This window comes from Lagenorhynchus albirostris, chromosome 20 (assembly GCF_949774975.1).
Source record: "Lagenorhynchus albirostris chromosome 20, mLagAlb1.1, whole genome shotgun sequence".
Classification (NCBI taxonomy): domain Eukaryota; kingdom Metazoa; phylum Chordata; class Mammalia; order Artiodactyla; family Delphinidae; genus Lagenorhynchus; species Lagenorhynchus albirostris.
In genome coordinates, this window is record NC_083114.1 from 32540210 (window position 1) to 32561466 (window position 21257).

The 21257-nt window shown below is 33.4% G+C and overlaps 1 protein-coding gene across 6 annotated transcripts in view; it reads right to left on the minus strand.

Moving 5' to 3' along the window:
- Positions 1-21257, minus strand: part of BCAS3 (BCAS3 microtubule associated cell migration factor) — a 570722-nt gene that overhangs the window by 390458 nt on the left and 159007 nt on the right. For all 6 annotated transcript variants that reach the window (XM_060135888.1, XM_060135885.1, XM_060135887.1 and 3 more), the window contains exons 12-13: positions 20365-20535; positions 7804-7897 (exon numbers count right to left, since the gene is read on the minus strand). In XM_060135888.1, coding sequence (XP_059991871.1) covers positions 7804-7897; positions 20365-20535 — 265 coding nt within the window. The remainder of the gene's footprint in view (positions 1-7803; positions 7898-20364; positions 20536-21257) is intronic.

Here is a 21257-nt window from a genome sequence, read left to right on the forward strand (position 1 = left end):
CTATATTGTTGTTGTAGCTATAGTGTTACAGGCATATATATTTACTTCATGTTTTTACACAGTATGCCACTGTATGCATTCACATCTTTCATTAGTTCATTCAGTATTAATTGAGCATCTTTGCTGTGGCAGTGGTGGCAGTGAAGGAGCAGGGCCCCTCCTTACTAATGGACATGCAGTATTCCAAAGCTGGATTAGCACTTTCGTGGGCTCTGGACAATTTTGCCTTCGTTGACCTCCCCAACTCCTCCAGGAAAAAAATATTTTATGACTACTGTTGTTGGTTTTAAACGTGTATTAAGGCATTCTATCAACCTAAAAGTTTATATATATATATATATATATATATATATATATATACACACACACATTTTTTTTTACATTTAAAAGGAATGAAACGTTTTGGTGGGACCCTAAAATTATTGTGGGCCCTAGGCATGGTGCCTACTGTACTTTATGGCACATCAAACCTGAAAAGTTTGACTCTCATACAAGCCTAGCACCACAATGAACAGAGCGAAGACAACAAATTCTCCAAGGAGCAATCCATTACATGAGTAAAAGACATCACTTCACAAGATGAAAAAACAGGAGAGTAACTACAGACCTCTAATGGAAACATCCCCTTGTTGGTGGGGGGGAGGGGTTGGCAATAAACTCTTCAAGCTGCTTTTGCATTGTTAATGATATAGTATGACTGACTAACAGTAATAAACCAAAGCTGTCACATGAGAGGAAAAATGTAAAGCCACATAATTCTATAAATCTACAAGGCATACACGTTAACAAAAAATCAAGACAAGGTATTTTTCTGACAACTTGCTATGATCAATGGGGAAAACTGTGCAAAAAAGAAAAATCCAACTTTTAAAATGATTAACCCAAGACCACCATCACCTTTCGATATATAGCATTTAAGTAACCAGAAAAATTTCAAGTCTGTTAAAGATGTAGTCAAGCATCCAAAGGGGTATATGTTTAATCTACTTTACTAGAGACCCAATGTTCATTTTCCTCTTATTAATGGATGGAAAAGCAATTTCCCTGCCAAGGAAGGGTAATTTATTTTAAATGTAGATGTGGGGGCTTCCCTGGTGGCGCAGTGGTTGAGAGTCCGCCTGCCGATGCAGGGGACCCGGGTTTGTGCCCTGGTCCGGGAAGATCCCACATGCTGCGGAGCGGCTGGGCCCGTGAGCCATGGCCGCTGAGCCTGCGCGTCCGGAGCCTGTGCTCTGCAATGGGAGAGGCCACAGCAGTGAGAGGCCCGTGTACCGGAAAAAAAAAAAAAAAATAATAATAATAATAATAAAGTTCACAAATGTATAGCACAATCCCAAATTTACGAATAAAAATTATTTTAAAAATTGGGCTTCCCTGATTGTGCAATGGTTAAGAATCCGCCTGCCAATGCAAAGGACACGGGTTCAAGCCCTGGTCCGGGAAGATCCCACATGCCGCGGAGCAACTAAGCCCGTGCACCACAACTACTGAGCCTACGCTCTAGAGCCCACGAGACACAACTACTGAGCCTGTGTGCCACAACTACTGAAGCCCACGTGCCCTAGAGCCCATGCTCCGCTACAAGAGAAGCCACCGCAATGAGAGGCCCACACATCACATTGAAGAGTAGCCCCCACTCGCCACAACTAGAGAAAGCCCGTGCTCAGCAATGACGACCCAACACAGTCATAAATAAATAAATAAATAGATAAATAAATAGGAAAAAATGGATTTCACAAAAAGTAAAGAATTTTGCTCTGCAAAGGACCCTATTAAAAATACAAAAGGAGGGCTTCCCTGGTGGCGCAGTGGTTGAGAGTCCGCCTGCCGATGCAGGGGACGTGGGTTCGTGCCCCGGTCTGGGAGGATCCCACATGCCGCAGAGCGGCTGGGCCCGTGAGCCATGGCCGCTGACCCTGTGCGTCCGGAGCCTGTGCATCCGGAGCCTGTGCTCCGCAACGGGAGAGGCCACAACAGTGAGAGGCCCGCGTACAGCAAAAAAAAAAAAAAAAAAATACAAAAGGAAAAACTTCTTACTGGGAAAAAAGATTTCCACATCACATATCTTACAGAGGGCCTATATCTAGTGTATATATATACAAAATAGAAAATGATGAGACTACCAAATCCTAGCAAGGATACAGAGAAACCATGTCTAGAGGATTAAAGGGAAGTATGAGAATGTCTCACCAAGTAGGGAAAATCAATAAAGACATAACATTATAAAAAGAAACAAACAGAAATCTGGAGTAGAAAAGTATTTACAATAACTGAAATGAAAAATTCAATAGAGGGGCTGGCTCGAAAAGCAGATTTAAACAGCAGAAGAAATCAATTGAGAGTATCCAGCTTAACAAAAAAAGAACGAGGAAAAATGAAGAGCCTCTGAGATCTGTGGGATACTATCGAGGAGGTGAATCTACAGGAGTCCAAGAAGGAAAGAAGAGGGGAAAAGAGGCAGAAATAATGACTGAGAAGTCTCAAATTTCATGAAAAACATTAAGGACAGTGAAACTACTTTGTATGATACTATAATGGTGAGTACATGTTCATATTAATTTGTTAAAACGCATAGAAATTACACCACCAAGAGTGAACCCTAATGTAAACTGTGGACTTTGGATGATAATAATGTGTCAACATGGGTTCATCAACTGTAAGAAAATGATCAATGTGGTGTGGAATGCTGTTAGCGTGGGAGGTTGTTGGTGTGGGCCTGAGGGGTGGGGGGGATGGGAGAAAGGTGGAATACGAGAGCTCTCTGCACTTTCCATTCACTTTTGCTGTGGACCTAAAACTGCTCTAAAAAATAGTTTATTAATTTTAAAAGAAGTTCCCTAGAAAAGGTTGAAAATACAGTATAAAATATACTCATCGTGTATCTAAATAATTGAAAGCAACAAACTTACACCACCCATATTGAATCTGCCTAGATCTAAGCATGATGCCTCTCTGGTTCTTCTAACCAAATCATAAATGTTGCCATTAAAATATTTATTTTAATTCAGGACTCACTCATAGCTAATAAACAAGAATGGGAAGGAGAAATTGAAAAACAAACTGAATGCAGCTGCTGAACTGAAAGTTTCACAGCTCTATTTAATGGTACCCCTTAATTTCTTTTCTGAATAGGTCCCATACAAGGCTGAACTGCATGCCACCCAGTCAAACAACCTACATTTTCTCCTTAATTCACTTTGCAGTGTTATTCCATCATGTACATTGTTTTTAAAATTTCTCAGGAGATGGACAGCATTCCTGGTTTGTTCTTGAATTTTGATACACAGGACATGGTAATAATTCTGGCAGTTAAAAATAGGCCTCTCTAAATAAAAGTAAAACAGTGATACATATATACAGGGAAACCAGTTAGAGAAAATCAGGTTTAAAAACAAAAAACAGGCAATCAACTTTTCTTATATGTTTTGTTAAACTTATTTTTTTTAAGTGAACTTCCCTATGCCCATTAAGAGTACTTCAACAAGCACTATTGTTATTATTGGCCACATTACATACCAAATGAAAATGCCTTTAACCAAATAGAGAATTATTAGAGGGTTAGTTAAAACTTGAATATAAATAAATTTTGAAATATATATTGGATACATGTAAGGAAAAACTGGGGTATTACTAGAGGATTTACAAAGTTACATTTTGAAAAGGTACTATTTAAACAACAACAAAACAAGTGTTATGGCAAGGGCCTTTTAAATTAGATGCCTTTGTACAAAATAGCAATTAATGAAAGTTCAGAAGCTAACAGAAATAACTTAGCCAGAGAACAGAAAAGTGCCTCATCTTATAAGTAAATTCATAGAGAACTTAAATTTTGATAGAAAATACATTTGATCTCCCCAAAATATTTTTAAGTATTACATAAAAAATTACAAGGAAAAAAATAACTACTACGGTATTCATGCATTTACAAATGGCAAAGAAGCCTCTTGCCTCAAATATTTCATATGTCTGTGTGTATGTCTGAATCCGAGAATGTTAGGATAAAACGAGAAACGTGATACAGAAACTAGACAAGCAAAATAAAATGTCACCTAGTGATAGGAGCTGGATAATAGTTAGCAGCCATAGCTGAGCGCAATACCTTTCTCTAAGACGTTGTGCAGCTACTGAATAGCTAAAATAAAATCAAGGTTTTCAAATCATTGAGAATTGAATATTTTATGTACATACTTGTTCATATTCAAACAATAAAAGTCATATTCTGAATGGCAAAAATACTCAGAGATGAACAGTAAATAACTAAGATGAATTGTAAGCAACTGAACTAAATCTGTGTCTACCAGCTTCTATAAAAGATTTTGCAAACCAATTTTGTGAGTGCTTGCTGAATTATGAACCCTCCATTTAATTCAAATTTTTACAGAGATACAAAGCATTTTATAAAATTTTGCAGAAATGTTGACACATTGAAAAATAAATCTGCCACATAACAAACTGATGAGTCCACTGTATAGCCTCTGCTTCAAAATCTATGTCAAATGTGCCATATTTTTTTTGCCTCATTCATTCAACTAATATTAATTTATATACCAGGCACTGAATCATTATTTCCTAATCATCTTTTGGTTCCAATTTAGAACTGACTTCCTTTTTAAGAACTTTCTCCAAAAGCAGAAGACCAAGTTAACATTCACCTCCTAGCACTCTGTCCTTACTCCCCAAAGGATTTATCTTCCTTTTTTAAAAAAAGTCCCTATGCCACCAGCAGACTCCATGGGTAGGGACTGAACCAGGCACTGTGAATGAAGTCTAGCTTCCAATGTGTTTAAACAGGTGAAATCACACCAAGTATGAATGGGCTCATAAACATTTTAGTGCCATGAACCTTTTCGGCAACATGGTGAAGCCTAGGAACCTCTTTCTCAGAATATTTTTTTAAAGACAAAATAAAATACTTAGGGTGATAAAAATTGACATGTGGTAGAATATGTTTTTATTAATATATTAAAATATAGGCTCTACCATGATTTTGAACCATAAGCATTATTTAGAGAATTATATAAATAACATCAAAATGATATGAAAATATCCATTATTTCTATTACTCACAAACTCGCCAGCAAGCTAGTATTTCAGTGGTTTATTGTACATATTCATAAGTGAAAGAAATTTTCATTACAGGTTAAAGAAAATAAAGATGAATTTTTTTCTTTCTAGGTTCACATACTGTCTAAATACTACCCATGGACCTCTCAGACCCAGGTTAAGAAGCTCTATTTTAAATTCAAGAAGAACTGTAAGAGATCCTAAAACTCATAAAATAGTTCTCATAAAATTCTCTTCCCTCCAAGAAATTATAAGATTTGGTGTGAGACCAAATTAAGAATACAACAGTACAAGAATGTCAATTTATATGTATTGAACTGTTACATAACACACCAAAGGAAAGATCCAGCAAAGAAATAATTGATAAGTTGGATTTCATTAAAATTAAATACTTTGATTTTCAGAAATTTTCAAGAGAATGAGAAGACAAATCACAGACTGGGAGAAAATATGTACAAAACACATATTTGATACAGGAGTGTTATCCAAAATATACAAAGGACTCTTAAAACTCAACAATCAAAAAATGAACAAACCAATTAAAAAGCGGATGAAAGATACAGACAGCTCAATAAATAATATATCAGATGGTAAATAATGTATGATACATCCATACAATAGAATATTATTCAGTGCTAAAAAGAAATGAGCAATCAAGGCATGAAAAGACACAGAGGAGATTTAAATATCTGCATATTAGTAAGTGAAAGAAGCCAATCTGAAATGGCTACATACTGTAATATTCCAACTATATGACATTCTGAAACTATGAAAACTGGTACACAATGACACGATGATAGAAGTAACTAAAACATTCTTTAAGTTATATAAGATGTTCTGGTAACAATGGAAATTCATAGACAGGAGAAAATACAGCTTCAGACTTCTGCAGCACCCTAACTATGGCAATATGAAATATACATTAATACAAAGGAGATCTGACATAACAGATGGACTATCAAAATGAGTCATGCTGGTTACTCCAAGTAGAGTGCTATAAGTGACATAACTTCCAGACTGTTTCTTCAAATTTAACTAAATTCCCACAACATTCAGATCATTTCAATAAATCTTTGTCTTCATTAATTAAATCAATCCTAATGATCAACAATTACTACAAAATCTTCCTCTCTATTGAAAATACCTAAGATAATCAGAGGAAAATTATTCAAAATACTTTATATTATCCTCTTACCATCATTCTTTATCTGAAAAGATGAAAAGAAGGGGGAAAAGATGGGCCTTTCCATCAATTTTACCTAATACTCTGCAGAATAAGATAAAAATGGCAGTCTCTTCAGACCCACCAAGCAAGGAAAAGATTGCAAACTTACGTAGATTGTTTCAGCTCTGAAAGCATAAGAGCAATTTTATCTTCTATTCATAATCAAAGTATTTTAAAAATAAGTCCACTGAAGTGGAATTCCACCACTGGACGTATTAAACTAATTCCTAACTATGAAAATTGGTAAAGAGAAAGTATTACATTTTTGCCCTGTTTTTTGCATACAGGAGAACTATGGTTCATTTATGGTTGATGAGAGAAAAATCTTTTTTAAAATACAGCAGTTAATCAATACAGAAAATATGATAGAATTAGACAAACCACCATTCTATAGCCTTCAATGTAACAAAACTATTTAGTAAAAAGTTGTTTCAGAAATGAGGCCAAAATAACACTCTGCACTTGCTAATCTCCACAAGACAACCTATTTGCAAAATGCAGATGTCTGATGGGTCACTAACTTATTCTTGTGATCAAACATAGTATCATAAATTGCAAGAGAGCCTGATATAATGTGTCTCTTGCTGGGATGAAATGATGTAGACAGCAATACTTAGGAAGTTTAAAAAAAAATCTTTAGGCCTGAATGTATTTAAAAGCCTTTTAGGGAATAAGGAAAACATTATTATAATGAAAAAAATATGTGACAAATGCAGAGTTTGGATAAGATAACTGCTCTGGACACTGAAATTTAGGGGGAAAAAGGTGAAAGTAATAAATTGGATTAAAAGGAGCTAAAGAGACATAAAATGTAAGGAGTAAACTTTAATTAGACCTTGATTTGAAGCAGTTAGAGAACCCATTTTTGAGACAATTGGGAAATTTTAAATTATGACTTGGATATTAGATAACATAATGTGTTACTTTTCTGAATATAATATAATATTTGCCTATAAAGTACAAGAAGGGCCTTACTCTTAGAAAATGCATGCTTAATTCGTAATGGGTGAAATGTCATCACGTATGTAACTTACATTCAAACAGTTCAGCAAAATACAAACACACACACACACACACACACACACACACACACACACACACTCTATATTAAAATGTGAAGACCTGTTTAATCAGGGTGACAGTACATCTGTCACTGTATTGTTAAAAAGAAATTTGAAGTTACAGAGAAAATGCCATTCACATACATATGTAGTTTCATATATTGAAGTCCTTACCTTACTAATAATACAGAAATTAATGCAGTTCAACAGCACTGTTTATCTACTATTATTTATCTACTGCTACTACTTAATCACAACTTTGCTCAGAGTAAAACTAATCTTTAGGGAGTTTCTAAATTTTTATTATAAATTCATTCATTCAATAATCACTTACTGAAAACTATTTACTTATCTCACATACACTAACACATATATTTCATATTTTCCATTTCCAAAAAATTGGTTGGAAAACCCATAACATAAATGGGGGGTGAAGGGGAGGGAAGGACATACCGCTTGTATTAAAAGCCATACAGCACACTGGTTTTTCATGAGCAGGGAAATGGGCCACGATGCCATCACTGTCAGAATCCTCACTCACAAGCACCTTTACAAAAAGGAAGAAGGCAAATGGAAGTTAACCAACTACTGAGCCTGAAGATAGACACAGATACACCACTGCATCCCTGACCAAATAACATGTTTCCACTACATTTGAAGATTATTCTTGGCAATATAAGGTGAGAATGTCACTTCAGAAATAGGAAAAGATGTAACATGTCCCCAGCAGATCAATCATATAACCTCTAAAAACAGTTGGTTGACTTGACTGTACATGACAGAGACAATAATTTCTTGACACGTAGATTTAGAAAAAAACGAAAAGCATAAAATCAGCTATGCAGAGCTTCATCTAAGAACAGGAGCAAGAGTTCTTATTGTGTTATGGCCTGCTGAAAAACTCTTGGCCATGACTGGAACAGAACAGTGAAAAACAACATAAGTTAAATACAAACAAACAGCCATATATTAGAGGAATTATCGAAATATTTTTTACTTAAAGTACAAAAGTTATGGTCTTTTGTACTTTAATCTAACTCCTAGATTTTAGATGGACACATCACTTCTTTGAAAATATTACCAAGCAAAAGTATATTGGAACAGGCAGTTTTGTATCTCAAATTTATTCCCCTTAATTTTCTAAGCATACTGAAATACAATTTACATTCCATACAATTTGCCCATTGTGAGTACACTGTTCAATGATCCCTAAGGAAAAAAGTTTTAAAATAGCATGTATTCGTTTTACAAAGCAAGTAATTAACTCAAGAAACAAAAAAGTTTCACATATCTAATGTTGCAAAGGAAAAACCTACTGTACCAATATTGGATCATGATCGACATAAAGAATTTAATCTGAAGTAATCCAGGAAGTAGTCCTACACTGGCAAAGTTAATTTTTCTTTTAGAGTAAAAAGCTTTACAGAGGTGTAATTTACATTCCATAAAAGTCACTTATTTTATGTTTACAATTCAATGATTTTATACAGTACTACAACCATTACAACAATCCGTTATATAGAAACATCTGATTTGTCACCCTTTCCTATCTTAATGCTTTAATCTTCTCGCCTTATTGTTCTGGCTAGAACCTGCAATTCAGTTAAGCTGCAGACTGATCATTTTTCTGTCTGTAGATTTTTTTCATTACCACTTAAACAATTTTTAAGTATTCACTTCAGTTCTGTGAAGTATACTCATATTGTTATCTAACAGATTTCTAGAACTTTTTCATCTTGCAAAACTTAAATTCTATACACACTAAACACTAATTCTTCCTCTTCCCTCCTCCCACCCTTAGTAACCACCTTTTAATTTTGTTTCCATGATTTTGACTACTTTAGATATTCAAAATAAAAGGAAGAATTTAGTATTTGTACTCTTGTGACTGGCTATTCCCTTAGCACAATGTCCTCAAGGTTCATCCACATTGTAACATGTAAAAAGATTTCCTTCTTTCCTAAGGTTGTGTAATATTATTACATTGTATGTATATACCACATTTCTCTTTATCCATTTATCTGGCAATGGACATTTGGATTGCTTCCACCTCCCGGGTACCGTGAATAACACTGCAAAGAACAGGAGTGTGTAAATCTCTCTTCAAGATCCTGATTTGAATTATTCTGCATATAAATGCCGAAGTGGGATTACTGGATCACATGGTAATTCTATTTTTAATATTCTGAGAAACTTTCATACTGATTTCCATAATGGCTGCATCATTTTACACTCCCACCAAAAGTTCACAAGGGTTCCAACTTCTCCCCATCTTCTGTCAACACTGTTAAATTCTGTTCTGTTGATAGTGGTCATCCTGATAGGTAGGAGGTGGTATTTCACTGTGGTTTTGATTTGCTAATGATTAGTGATGTTGAGCATCTTTTCATATGCTTACTGGACATACCTACATCTTCTTTGGAGAAGTTTCTATTCAAGTCCTATGCCCATTTGTTAATCGGGTTTTTTTTTTATTATTATTATTGTTGAGTTGTAGAAACTCCTTATTCATACTATATATTAATTCCTTATGAGCCATATGATTTACAATGATCTTCTCCCACTCCATAGGGTGCCTTTTCACTTGGTTGATTTGTTCCATTTAGACACAGAAGTTTTAAAGTCTGATGTAGCTCCATTTGTCTATTTTTTATTTTGTTACCTGTGCTTTTGGTTTAATATCTAAGAAATCATTGCCTGATCCAATGTCCTAGAGATTTTCTCCTATGTTTTCTTGTAGGAGTTTAATAGTTTCCAGTCTAATGGCTGGGTCTATAATCTATAATCATTTTTGTATATGGAATAAGGTAAGGGTCCAACTTCATTCTTTTGCATGTAGCTATCCAGTTTTCCAAACCTCATCTGTTGAAGAGACTGCCGTTTCCCCACTGTGAGCTTTTTCCAACCTTGTCAAAAATCTTTTGGATGCATATGCATGGTGTTATTTCTGCACTCTCTATTCTGTTCCATTGGTCTACATATCTATCTTTACACCAGTAGCACATCATCTTAATTACCATTGCTTTGCAATATGATTTGAAATGAGGCAGAGTTGTGTTTTTCTTTTTCCAAGATTATTTCAGCTTTTCAGGGTCCCTTCAGATTCCATAAGAAAATTAGGATGGTCTTTTCTATTACTGCCACAAAATGTCATAGAGATTTCCATAGATATTGTATTTAATATCACATTAGGTGCTATGGATATTTTAACAACATTGTCTTCAAATCCACAAGCACGAGATGTTTTTCCCATTTTTTGTATCTTCTTTCACTTCTTTTAACAATGTATTATAGTTTTCAGTGTACAAGTCTTTCACCTCCTTGTTTTTGTTTATCCCTAAGAGTTTGTTTTTTTTAAAAAATAATCAACAAAACTGACAGCCCTTAATTAGACTAACAAAAAAAGAGAGAAAATTCAAATAGCTAAAATTAGAAATGATTATTTAGTAACATATTGTTTAGCTTCCATGTGTTTGCGTTTTTTACATTTTTTTCCCCTGTAACTGATTTCTAATCTCATAGCGTTGTGGTCAGAAAAGATGCTTGATATGACTTCAATTTTCTTAAATTTACTGAGGCTTGATTTGTGAACCAAGAAGTGATCTATCCTGGAGAATGTTCCATGCGCACTTGAGAAGAAAGTGTAATCTGCTGTTTCTTGGATTGAATGTCCTATAAATATCAATTAAATCTATCTGGTCTATTGTGTCATTTAAAGCTTGTGTATCCTTATTAATTTTCTGTTCGGATGATCTGTCCATTGGTGTGAGTGAGGTTTTAAAGTCCCCCACTATTATTGTGTTACTGTAGATTTCCTCTTTTAGAGCTGTTAGCGGTTGCCTTATGTATTGAGGCGCTCCTATGTTGGGCACATATATATTTATAATTGTTATATCTTCTTCTTGGATTGATCCTTTGATCATTATGTAGTGTCCTTCCTTGTCTCTTGTAACATTCTTTATTTTAAAGTCTATTTTACCTGATATGAGTATTGCTACTCCAGCTTTCTTTTGATTTCCATTTGCATGGAATATCTTTTTCCATCCCCTCCCCTTCAGAATGGCCATCATCAAAAAATCTACAAACAATAAATGCTGGAGAGAGTGTGGAGAAAAGGGAACCCTCCTGAACTGTTGGTGGGAATGTAAATTGATTCAGCTATGGAGAACAGTATGGAGGTTCCTTAAAAAACTAAAAATAGAATTACCATATGACACAGCAATCCTACTACTGGGCATATACCCAGAGAAAACCATAATTCAAAAAAGACACATGCACCCCAATGTTCACTGCAGCGTTATTTACAATAGCCAGGTCATGGAAGCAACCTAAATGCCCATTGACAGACGAATGGATAAAGATGTGGTACATATATACAATGGAATATTACTCAGCCATAAAAAGGAACGAAATTGGGTCATTTGTAGAGACGTGGATGGATCTAGAGACTGTCATACAGAGTGAAGTCAGAAAGAGGAAAACAAATATATTAATGCATATATGTGGAATCTAGAAAAATGGTACAAATGAACCGGTTTGCAGGACAGAAATAGAGACACAGATGTAGAGAACGTATGGACACCAAGGGGGGAAAGTGGCGGGGGTGTGTGCGATGAATTGGGAGATTGGGATTGACATATATACACTAATATATATAAAATGGATAACTAATAAGAACCTGCTGTATAAAAAATAAATAAAATTCAAAAATTCAAATTAAATAAAAATAAAATTAGAAATGAAACAAGAGCCATTAAAACTGATGTCACAGAAATAAAAAGGATTATAACATATATCTATAAGGCCCTCATTGTCCTGAGACCAAAACAAGAGAAAGACAAAAAGAAAACTACAAATCAATATCCCTGATGAATAATGATGCAACAATCTAAAAGAAAACAGGATCAAACAAAATTCAACACATTAAAAGGATCATACACCAAGAAAAGTGAGACTTACACTTGGAATGTAAGGATGGTTCAACATACAAAAATCAATTAATATAATATACCACATTAACAAACTGAAGAACAAAAGATGATTGATTGATCATCTCAATCAATGCAGAAAAATTATTTGACAAAATTCAACCACTTTCATGATAAAAACACTCAAACTAGGAATACATGGAAACTACCTCAATACAATAAAAGTTACATATGCAGAGTCCAAAGCTAATATTACATACAATGGGCAAGACTGAAAGATTTTCCTCTAAGATCAGTAAAAAGGCAAGGATGCCAACTCTCAGTACTACTATTCAACATAGTACTATAAGGTCTAGCCATAGCAACCAGACCAAAGGGGGGGAAAAAGAAAAAGAAAGAAATACAAGGCATACAAATTGGAAAAGAAAGAAAATTACCTCTGTAATAGATTTTACAGATTACACACACACACACACACACACACACACACACACACACACACAATTCAACAAAGTTGCAGGATATAAAATTAGCACTCACAATCAGTTTCATTTCTATACACTAACAAAGACCAAATTAAAAAGGAAATTAAGAAAACAATCCCATTTGCTATATCATCAGATTTATCAACTTTGTTAATCTTTTCAAAGAACCAGTTTTGGATTTTCCCCATCATTTCACTGTTTGTTATTTTGTTGACTGCTGGTCATATTTCTATTATTTACTTCATTTGTCTTGCTTTGGTTATAATTTGCTGTTTTTGAAATCTCTTAATGGAGAGCTAAGATTATTAATTTAGGACCACTTTTCTACTATAACCATTTAAAGTTGTAATTTTCCCATTATTCAATAATATAGTTGCAATTATAATTTCTGATATGTTCTATTTCTATGTTCATTGCATTCAAAATATTTTCTAATTTACTTGAGACTCTTTCATTTCATAATTTCATTCTATTATTGATTTCCATTCTTTAGATTTGTTTTATGGCCAATCATATGGTCTATCTTGGAAAATGTTCCAGATGTTCTTGAAAACAATCTTACGTTTGTAGGTTTTGGGGGAAGATTTAGGTCATGTTGGTTGACAGTCTTAATCAAGTCTTCTGACTCTTTAAAAATTTTCTGTATAGTTTTTCCATCAATTATTGAAAGCACAGTATTTAAATCTCAAACTGTAAATGTTAGCTAGAATTTCTTCTTTCAATCTGTCAGATTTTGTTTAATGCTTGCTGCACTATGTTGTTAGGTGTTTACACATTATTAATTGTTTTATCTAGCTATTACATTGACTCTCTTATCATTATGAAATGTCCCTCTTTTCCTCTGGCAATATTTCTTGACTTAAAGTCTTTTATCAGATATTAATATAGCCATTCCAATTCTATTATGGTTATTGTTTGCATGGTACATTTCTTCCATCCTTTTACTTGAAACAATTATGTCTTTGAATCTAAAGTGATTCTGGTCTGACAATCACTGTCTTTTAACTTGAGTCCATTTATAGTTAATATAATTACACATATAATTGGATTTAGGTCTGCCATTTTCCATTTATTTTTATGTCTCAGGTGTTTGTTGTTGCTCTGATCCTTTTCCTTTGTGTTAAACAATTATTTTTAATGTTTACTATTTTTATCTTCTGTTAATTCTTTGGATTAATTTCTTAAGTGGTTACTGTACAGGCTATATAAGGTGCTGTATAGACAACAAGATTACATGTTAATTCCACACTTAATTGCAATAAATTATAGCTCCTTGCTCCAGTATAGCTCCATTTCCTCCCCATTCCTTTGTGCTATTATTATCATAGGAATTATCAACTGAGAAACATCATTATTCCCTAAAACAATCTTCCAATTACATATATGTTGACATGTTTAATATTGCCCCAAAGGCCTCTGAGACTCTATTTTTTTTTAACTTTTTATTTTCTATTGGATATAGCAGATTAACAATGTTGTATTAGTTTCAGGTGTACAGCAAAGTGATTCAGTTATACATATACATGTATCTATTATTTTTCAAATTCTTCTCCCATTTAGGTTGTTACATAATATTAAACAGAGCTCCCTGTGCTATACAGTAGGTCCTGTTGGTTATCCATACTAAATATAGCAGTGTGTACAGGTCAATCCCAAACTCCCTAACTATCCCTCCCCCTGACACTTCCCCCGTGGTAACCATAAGTTCACCATAAGTTCATTCTCTAAGTCTGTGAGTCTGTGTCTGTTTTGTAAATAAGTTCATCTGTATCATTTTTTTTTAGCTTCCACATATAAGCTATATCATACGATGTTTCTCCTTCTCTGACTTACTTCACTCAGTATGACAATTCTGTCCAGTAATGTACTTATTTTCTGGGGAAAAGATTTGCTTATCTCTTCACTTCATCATAGCTGGGAGTCATTCCCCAATGACCACAAAATTCATACATACAAATCACCCCATATAAGTGGATAATGCTTAGTAAATTTATACAGTTGTATAACCATTACCACATTCTAGATTTAGAATACTTCCAACACCCCCCAAATTTCTTCATGATGACTTTAGAACACCAACCACAAGCCCCAGACAATCCCTAGTGTATATTTCATCTCATCTGCCTTTTCTAAAATTTTTCAAAATATTTCAAATAAATAGAACCATGCGATTTATCTTCCATTTCTTTCTAAATATATAATTTTTTTGTTCAATCATATTGTTTCAGGTATCATTCATTTCTTTGTATTGCTTATGTGTATTCCACTGGATGGAGGGACCACAACATGTGGGTTCACCAAACAATGCTTGGCAATTTGGATTATTTCCAATTGATTGCTATTATGCATAACGCTGTTATGAATATCTGCACACACATCTTTTTTGTGAAACATGTTTTTATTTCTCTTGGGGAGATACCTAGAAGTGGATTTGCTCAGTCATATGGTAAATATATACTGAACTTTTTAAGAAATAGGAAAAACTGTTTTCCAAAGTATAGATACTTTCATATGTCCACCAATAGAGTATAAGGTTTCATCTCTCCACATCCTTTTCAACAGTTTATACTGTATGTCTTTTTAATGAAGGGCAATCTATTGGAGACAGAAATTAGAATGGTGGTCAACAGGGAGTGTGAGAACAGGGGGATGGGGAGTTACTGTTTAATGGGTACAGATGATGAAAAGTTCTGGACATGGATAATGGCAATGGTTGTACAACATTGTGAATGTACTTAATATCACTGAATTGTAAACTTAAAAATGGCTGAATGGCAAATTTTATGTTATATATATTTTACCACAAGTGGGGGGAAACATGGGTTATAAATTATTTCTCTCATCTCTCTTTTCCATTCTTCCATTTGACTTTCAAAAATGTTAGGTAAGGAAAACAAGAAAAAGAGAAGAAGCTTATAGGAGCAGTCTCCAGGAAAGTGTGTTAAACTAAGTCTGCTAAATAACTGATAGATTGCTTTAGGAAATATGGTATATATACAGAGTTGTGCAACCATTATGACAATCAAATTTAGAACACTTTCATCACCCAAAAGAAACTTCATAACCATTAACAGTCACTCCCCACCTAATTCCCTCCAAACTCCAAGCCCTAGGCAACCAATCTATTTCCTCTCTATGTAGATTTCCCTATTCTGGACATTTCATATCAATAGATTCATACAATATGTATTCATCTGCGACTGGCTTCTTCCACTAAGCGTAAGATTTTCAAGGTTCATTCATTTTGTAGCATGAATCACTACTTCACTTCTTCTTATTGCTAAATAATATTACACTGTATGTATATACCACATTTTATTTAACCATCCATCAATCAGTTGATGTACATTTGGGCTGCTCCTATTTTTTGGCTATTACAAATTATGCTGCTACGAACATTCATGTACAAGTTTTTACATGAAAATATATTTTCATTTCTTTTGGTAATATATCTCCTAAGAGCAAATCTCTTCAGAGACAAATTGCTGAGTCAAATGGTAATAACTCCTTTCCTAAGCGGCTGTACAATTTTACGTTCCCACCAGCAGTGTACCAGGGCTCTCATTTCTGCTTACTGGCCACTGGCATATCCTATTTGGAAAGATGGCTATTCAAATCCTTTGCTCATTTTAAAATAAGGCTATTTATCTTTTTATTATTCAGTTATAGGAGTTCTTTCAATATTCTGGATACACACACGAATGCAAGTAAAACAAATGGTGAGAGCTGAATATGGTCTGTAGCCTAGTTAACAGTAAAGCGTCATTGTCAATATCCTGGTTTTGATATTTTACGACAGTTATATAAGATGTCACAGTTTGGGGAAACTATCTTCAACTTACTGTGAGTCTACAATTATTTCAAAATTAAAAGTTAAAAATGTAGAGCAGGGACTTCCCCGGTGATCCAATGGCTAAGACTCCACGCTCCCAATGCAGGGGGGCCTGGGTTTGATCCCTGGTCAGGGAACTAGATCCCACATGCTGCAACTAAAGATCCCATGTGCCACAACTAAAACAAGATTCTGCATGCCGCAACTAATAAAAGATCCCACATGCCACAACTAAAAAGATCCCGCATGCCAGGCACAGCCAAATAAATAAATATATTCTTTTAAAAGAGTATTAAAAAAATGTAGAGTATACTGCAAGCTTTTTGATTTCTTTCATGCTGATAGGTGACAAGTGGTATCTTAGGGTAGTTTTGTCTTTCTCTTATAACAAGTCAAGTCTAAAGATTTTACACCATTTGTAAGTATTTTATTTTTTCACTGAAATATTTTGTCCTTTGCCCACTTTTCTATTTTAACTCAATCTTATGATTCCCTTTCCTTTCATATATTATAACCCTATACCTCTCCTTCCAATACAACTAGCACTGAGTACTCTACTTGATGGTACTAATACAGAAGCCATCCAGCAAAAAGGCTCATTAATCTTGGTGAATACCAAAACCTCATGCCACTATATAGGATTCTTCGAATGTTCTCTTTATGAACTTCACAAATATAACAACCAGATACTTTTGTAGAGATTCTCTCCACTGCATCATCATCTTGCCTAAAATATCAATATCAAATCAATACCAGCAATATCCCAATACAGTTGTCCTGAGACATTTAATTTTTACTCACTACTTAACTAAACAGGCTAAACCCCCAAGTATATGTAGCAACAACTTGCATTTGTTAAAACAAAGCAAAGCAAAGCAAAATAAATAAATAAATAAATAAATAAAATAAAATAAATAAAAAAAATAAAAAAAAAAACAAAGCAAAGCAAGGTGGATACAAGGTGGATAAGGCTTTATCATATGAACAAAAAGATAGACAAACACCACAGGAACCATCAAATTACTATGAATAACACCTGTATTTGCAACCAGGGCAAGAAATAGCTCTAGTTTATGTTATCATTCTGGAGCATTGTTCTTTGATTAGAGACTTTGCCACCTTGTTAACTAAAATTATATAAATTTATAAAGGCAAATTATATCGCTTAACTTATCCTAGCCACGAAATGCTTTTAAATAAAACATGAAAGTAACACAGATAAAAATGGACAAAGTAAAGCAAATACATTCCCCTTTAATGCAGGTACCATACAGTGATCCTGTCACCATCAAATCAAACTAATCAATTCAGCATCAGAAAGATGGTGAATCAAATTTTATACACTATCCCTGTAAACGTGAAAATATATTTATTAAAGGCTCAATGGCTTTAAACAGCAAAAGTGCACATAATGTCAGCTTTAGTTCCTGATATGTATAGGGACAAGAAGAAACACTACAGCTAAGGTCAAACATCAGTGGGAAAGGGCTAAAAGTGATAAATCCATGACATTAACCACTGCAGTCTTTCTAATACAATCCAGCATAACCTAAAAACAGCTTTGTACTTCAACTGAACTATTTATTAGAGACAAAAATGTCTTCCTGACAAAAAACAGATTCACATTAATAAAAGAAGACAGTATTATATTGAGGAAATCTTATTGCTTAAAAAAATATTTATAATTCCTTAAAAATGCACATAGCAACTTATTATTTCCTGTCTTTTAATAGAATTTTTAAATCAATCAAAATTGCAGAATATGTTATAAGTAGTAATGAAAAGAGATTATGCTCCCAACAAATAATAGAAAAGATAAAACTTTTCAGGTTGAGCAACACTTTCACTGTTTTAACTTTTAAAAGCTAACATTTCTATGATTCTTATTTCCTAATGAACAACTTTACTTGTTTCCAGGGTTAACAATGCACTTATACAGAAAAATGAACTTTTGTACAATCTACTGTTCACTTCCATATTCCAAATGTGAGAATTCCAATTTAAAGTTATAAAAAGTTAAAGAACTAGGGGGAAAAAAAACCCAAAGAAACCACATGTGAAAACACAAGACCAAATGCTATGCTTTTCGTATAAATTAAATTTTTCTTTTTACTCATTACATAAATTAATGAGTTATAGCTCTATTTCAGCAAAAATAATAAGAGATAACATTTTCAACTTTTAAATTACCACAAATCAGTCTGTCAACAAATGCTAGATGCTTAACAGATTTCAATCCACTCACCAAACTAGACAGTGTTGAGGAGGGTTGTTACTACTTAGTGAATGTGGGTGGCCTTGGAGGTGAATTAATTAAGAATCGAAGGACAAAGGAAAATATTTTTTACTTTAACACTCATAAAACACTAAGGGTTTATATATTTAATTCCAATTTAAAAAGAGAACATCTGTATGTGTCTATCAACTTGAGCTAATTAACACAACTTAAAAAAAAAAGTCATTACAGTCAACTGAAACGTTTGCTAGCACTTCGTTAAAATGAGTTTGAAACAGGAATACAAGTCTGTAACATATCTGATTAACCACCAAGTTAAGATGGGAAAGGCAGAGAATTATATTATTCAGATTTTAAATAAAATATAATAGCCAGATTCAATAACCCAGAAATTCAAAGATTTTGGGGGGTGTTTTAATTGCAGCACAGTCCATATTTTTTTGAAATGCCACTTGATCTTACTATAGGAATTAGTATATGAGTACCAGCCAAATGTAATCTTTCATCAAGATGTAGAACCACATATACTGGATTTTCTCAAAAGAACATGCAATATTTAGGGTTAATATTTTAATGGCTCACATAATTATGTTCTGAAAATGGAATTAAATATAAATTCTATATAAAATTAAAATAATTTCTATTTCCAAATCTTGCTCTACTCCTATCTCATTCTAGTAATCAGGTTTACATTGTGTATTTATAGCAAGGATCACAAACCATGAAAATTACCTTCCTTTCAGAAATGTATTTTAAAATTCATGACCATGATTCAAAAGAAAATACTGTCTATGAATGTATGAGGGAGAAAAACAAAACCCAACTGGTTTCTTTCTAGCAAGACTTACATAAGCATAACGTATTTCTCCATGCTTATAATCACTCCTAAATGTTTCTGAACACAGACTGTAAAAATCTATTTTATGTGAAGATATAAGATCTTATAATAAGTTATTACCATTTATATATTCTAATATAGCTTTGAGATTTTTTTGTATTTTTTCATATTTATAAGGAGGTATCTGTAATAAAATTTGTAATACAATTTATTAATATTATTGTCATTTATTACCATCATAATTAGTCATAATTAGTCTAAGTTATAACAAGTGTCATTAAAAAAAAGAAACAGTACTAAACAGTATAAATGAGATATATAATTATTTATTTATGGAACAAATGTCCTGATGAAGAGATATCAAGAGAATTCTATAGAACCTCAATTTTACCTTCAGGTTTGATACATTAACAATGTCTGAAATAATAGGTTTTAACATGTTACTCATCATTTTTTAAAAGGGTCTACACCATTTATAGTTTTTATAAAATATTGGCTATATTCCCTGTGTTGTACAATAATTACTCATCATTTTTTGAAAAAAACAAAATTCTAACCTGAGATAACCTTAATTTTCTACAATTCCAAATTAACACATCTCCAAATACATTTTGTATGATCTTGATCCCAAATGATACTGTTAGTTACTCCATCCTCTGCACAAATTGAACATTACATGCATCACATGTTCTTACCTGGCCCTCTCCAACTGTCTCAGTGTCGATTACTGTGATGATGCCTGGGACCAGAGGACTCCGCCTTGAATTACTATGGATGGCAACATCATCTTCTGTCACACCTGAAGGCAGCGTGCCTGTCAGCTGAGTCACCACCTTCCCAACCATTGTCAGGCCAGTTTTCAATGTCTATACAATGAAAGGTAAAATGTATGACTTCACATCAGTATTTGGATTCTAAATAGTAATACATGCTTTGTTAATTCACATTAAATTCTTTATTCTCTAACAAGCTTATATGTAGCAGTGCACTGTCACAGAAATTCAGTCTGATTTTTATACGATCTTAAATTTTAGTTAGAAAATTGGTATTAGATTGAGTGAATCAGTAGATTCCCCAAAGCCAGCATGGTGAGAATAAAGCTATAGGTAAATAATTAAAGAGTTTGTTTCACATGAGGATACAATTATACTTTTATTAACAATATTTATTTTTCCCCTCTCCTCAATGCATATAACTTAAAATATGTGAAATATTAAGAAGTAGCAACTATGTGATGTTCTATTTTTTAAACAGTATAAATCTAATACTGAGTCAACTTTTTAGCAGGAAAAAGACTGAGATACTGGTAGAATTCATATGTGAAAACAACTTTGATTCCAAAGTAAATCTATAATATGATGTTATATAATATTGTACATCAAGATTTGGCATGTAGAAAATACAGTCTCCATCTAAGATACTTTTTACTGAATGAAATGTCATATAAAATTAACCAAGAAGGTTCTTTTCTCTCTGCTAACAGAAAACAATTTAATGTAATGGTCCTAATATATTATTTCAATTAAAGACAACTTAAGACGTTTCATAATTACATTTTAGTTCCATTTCATTGAAAACAAAGAGATGA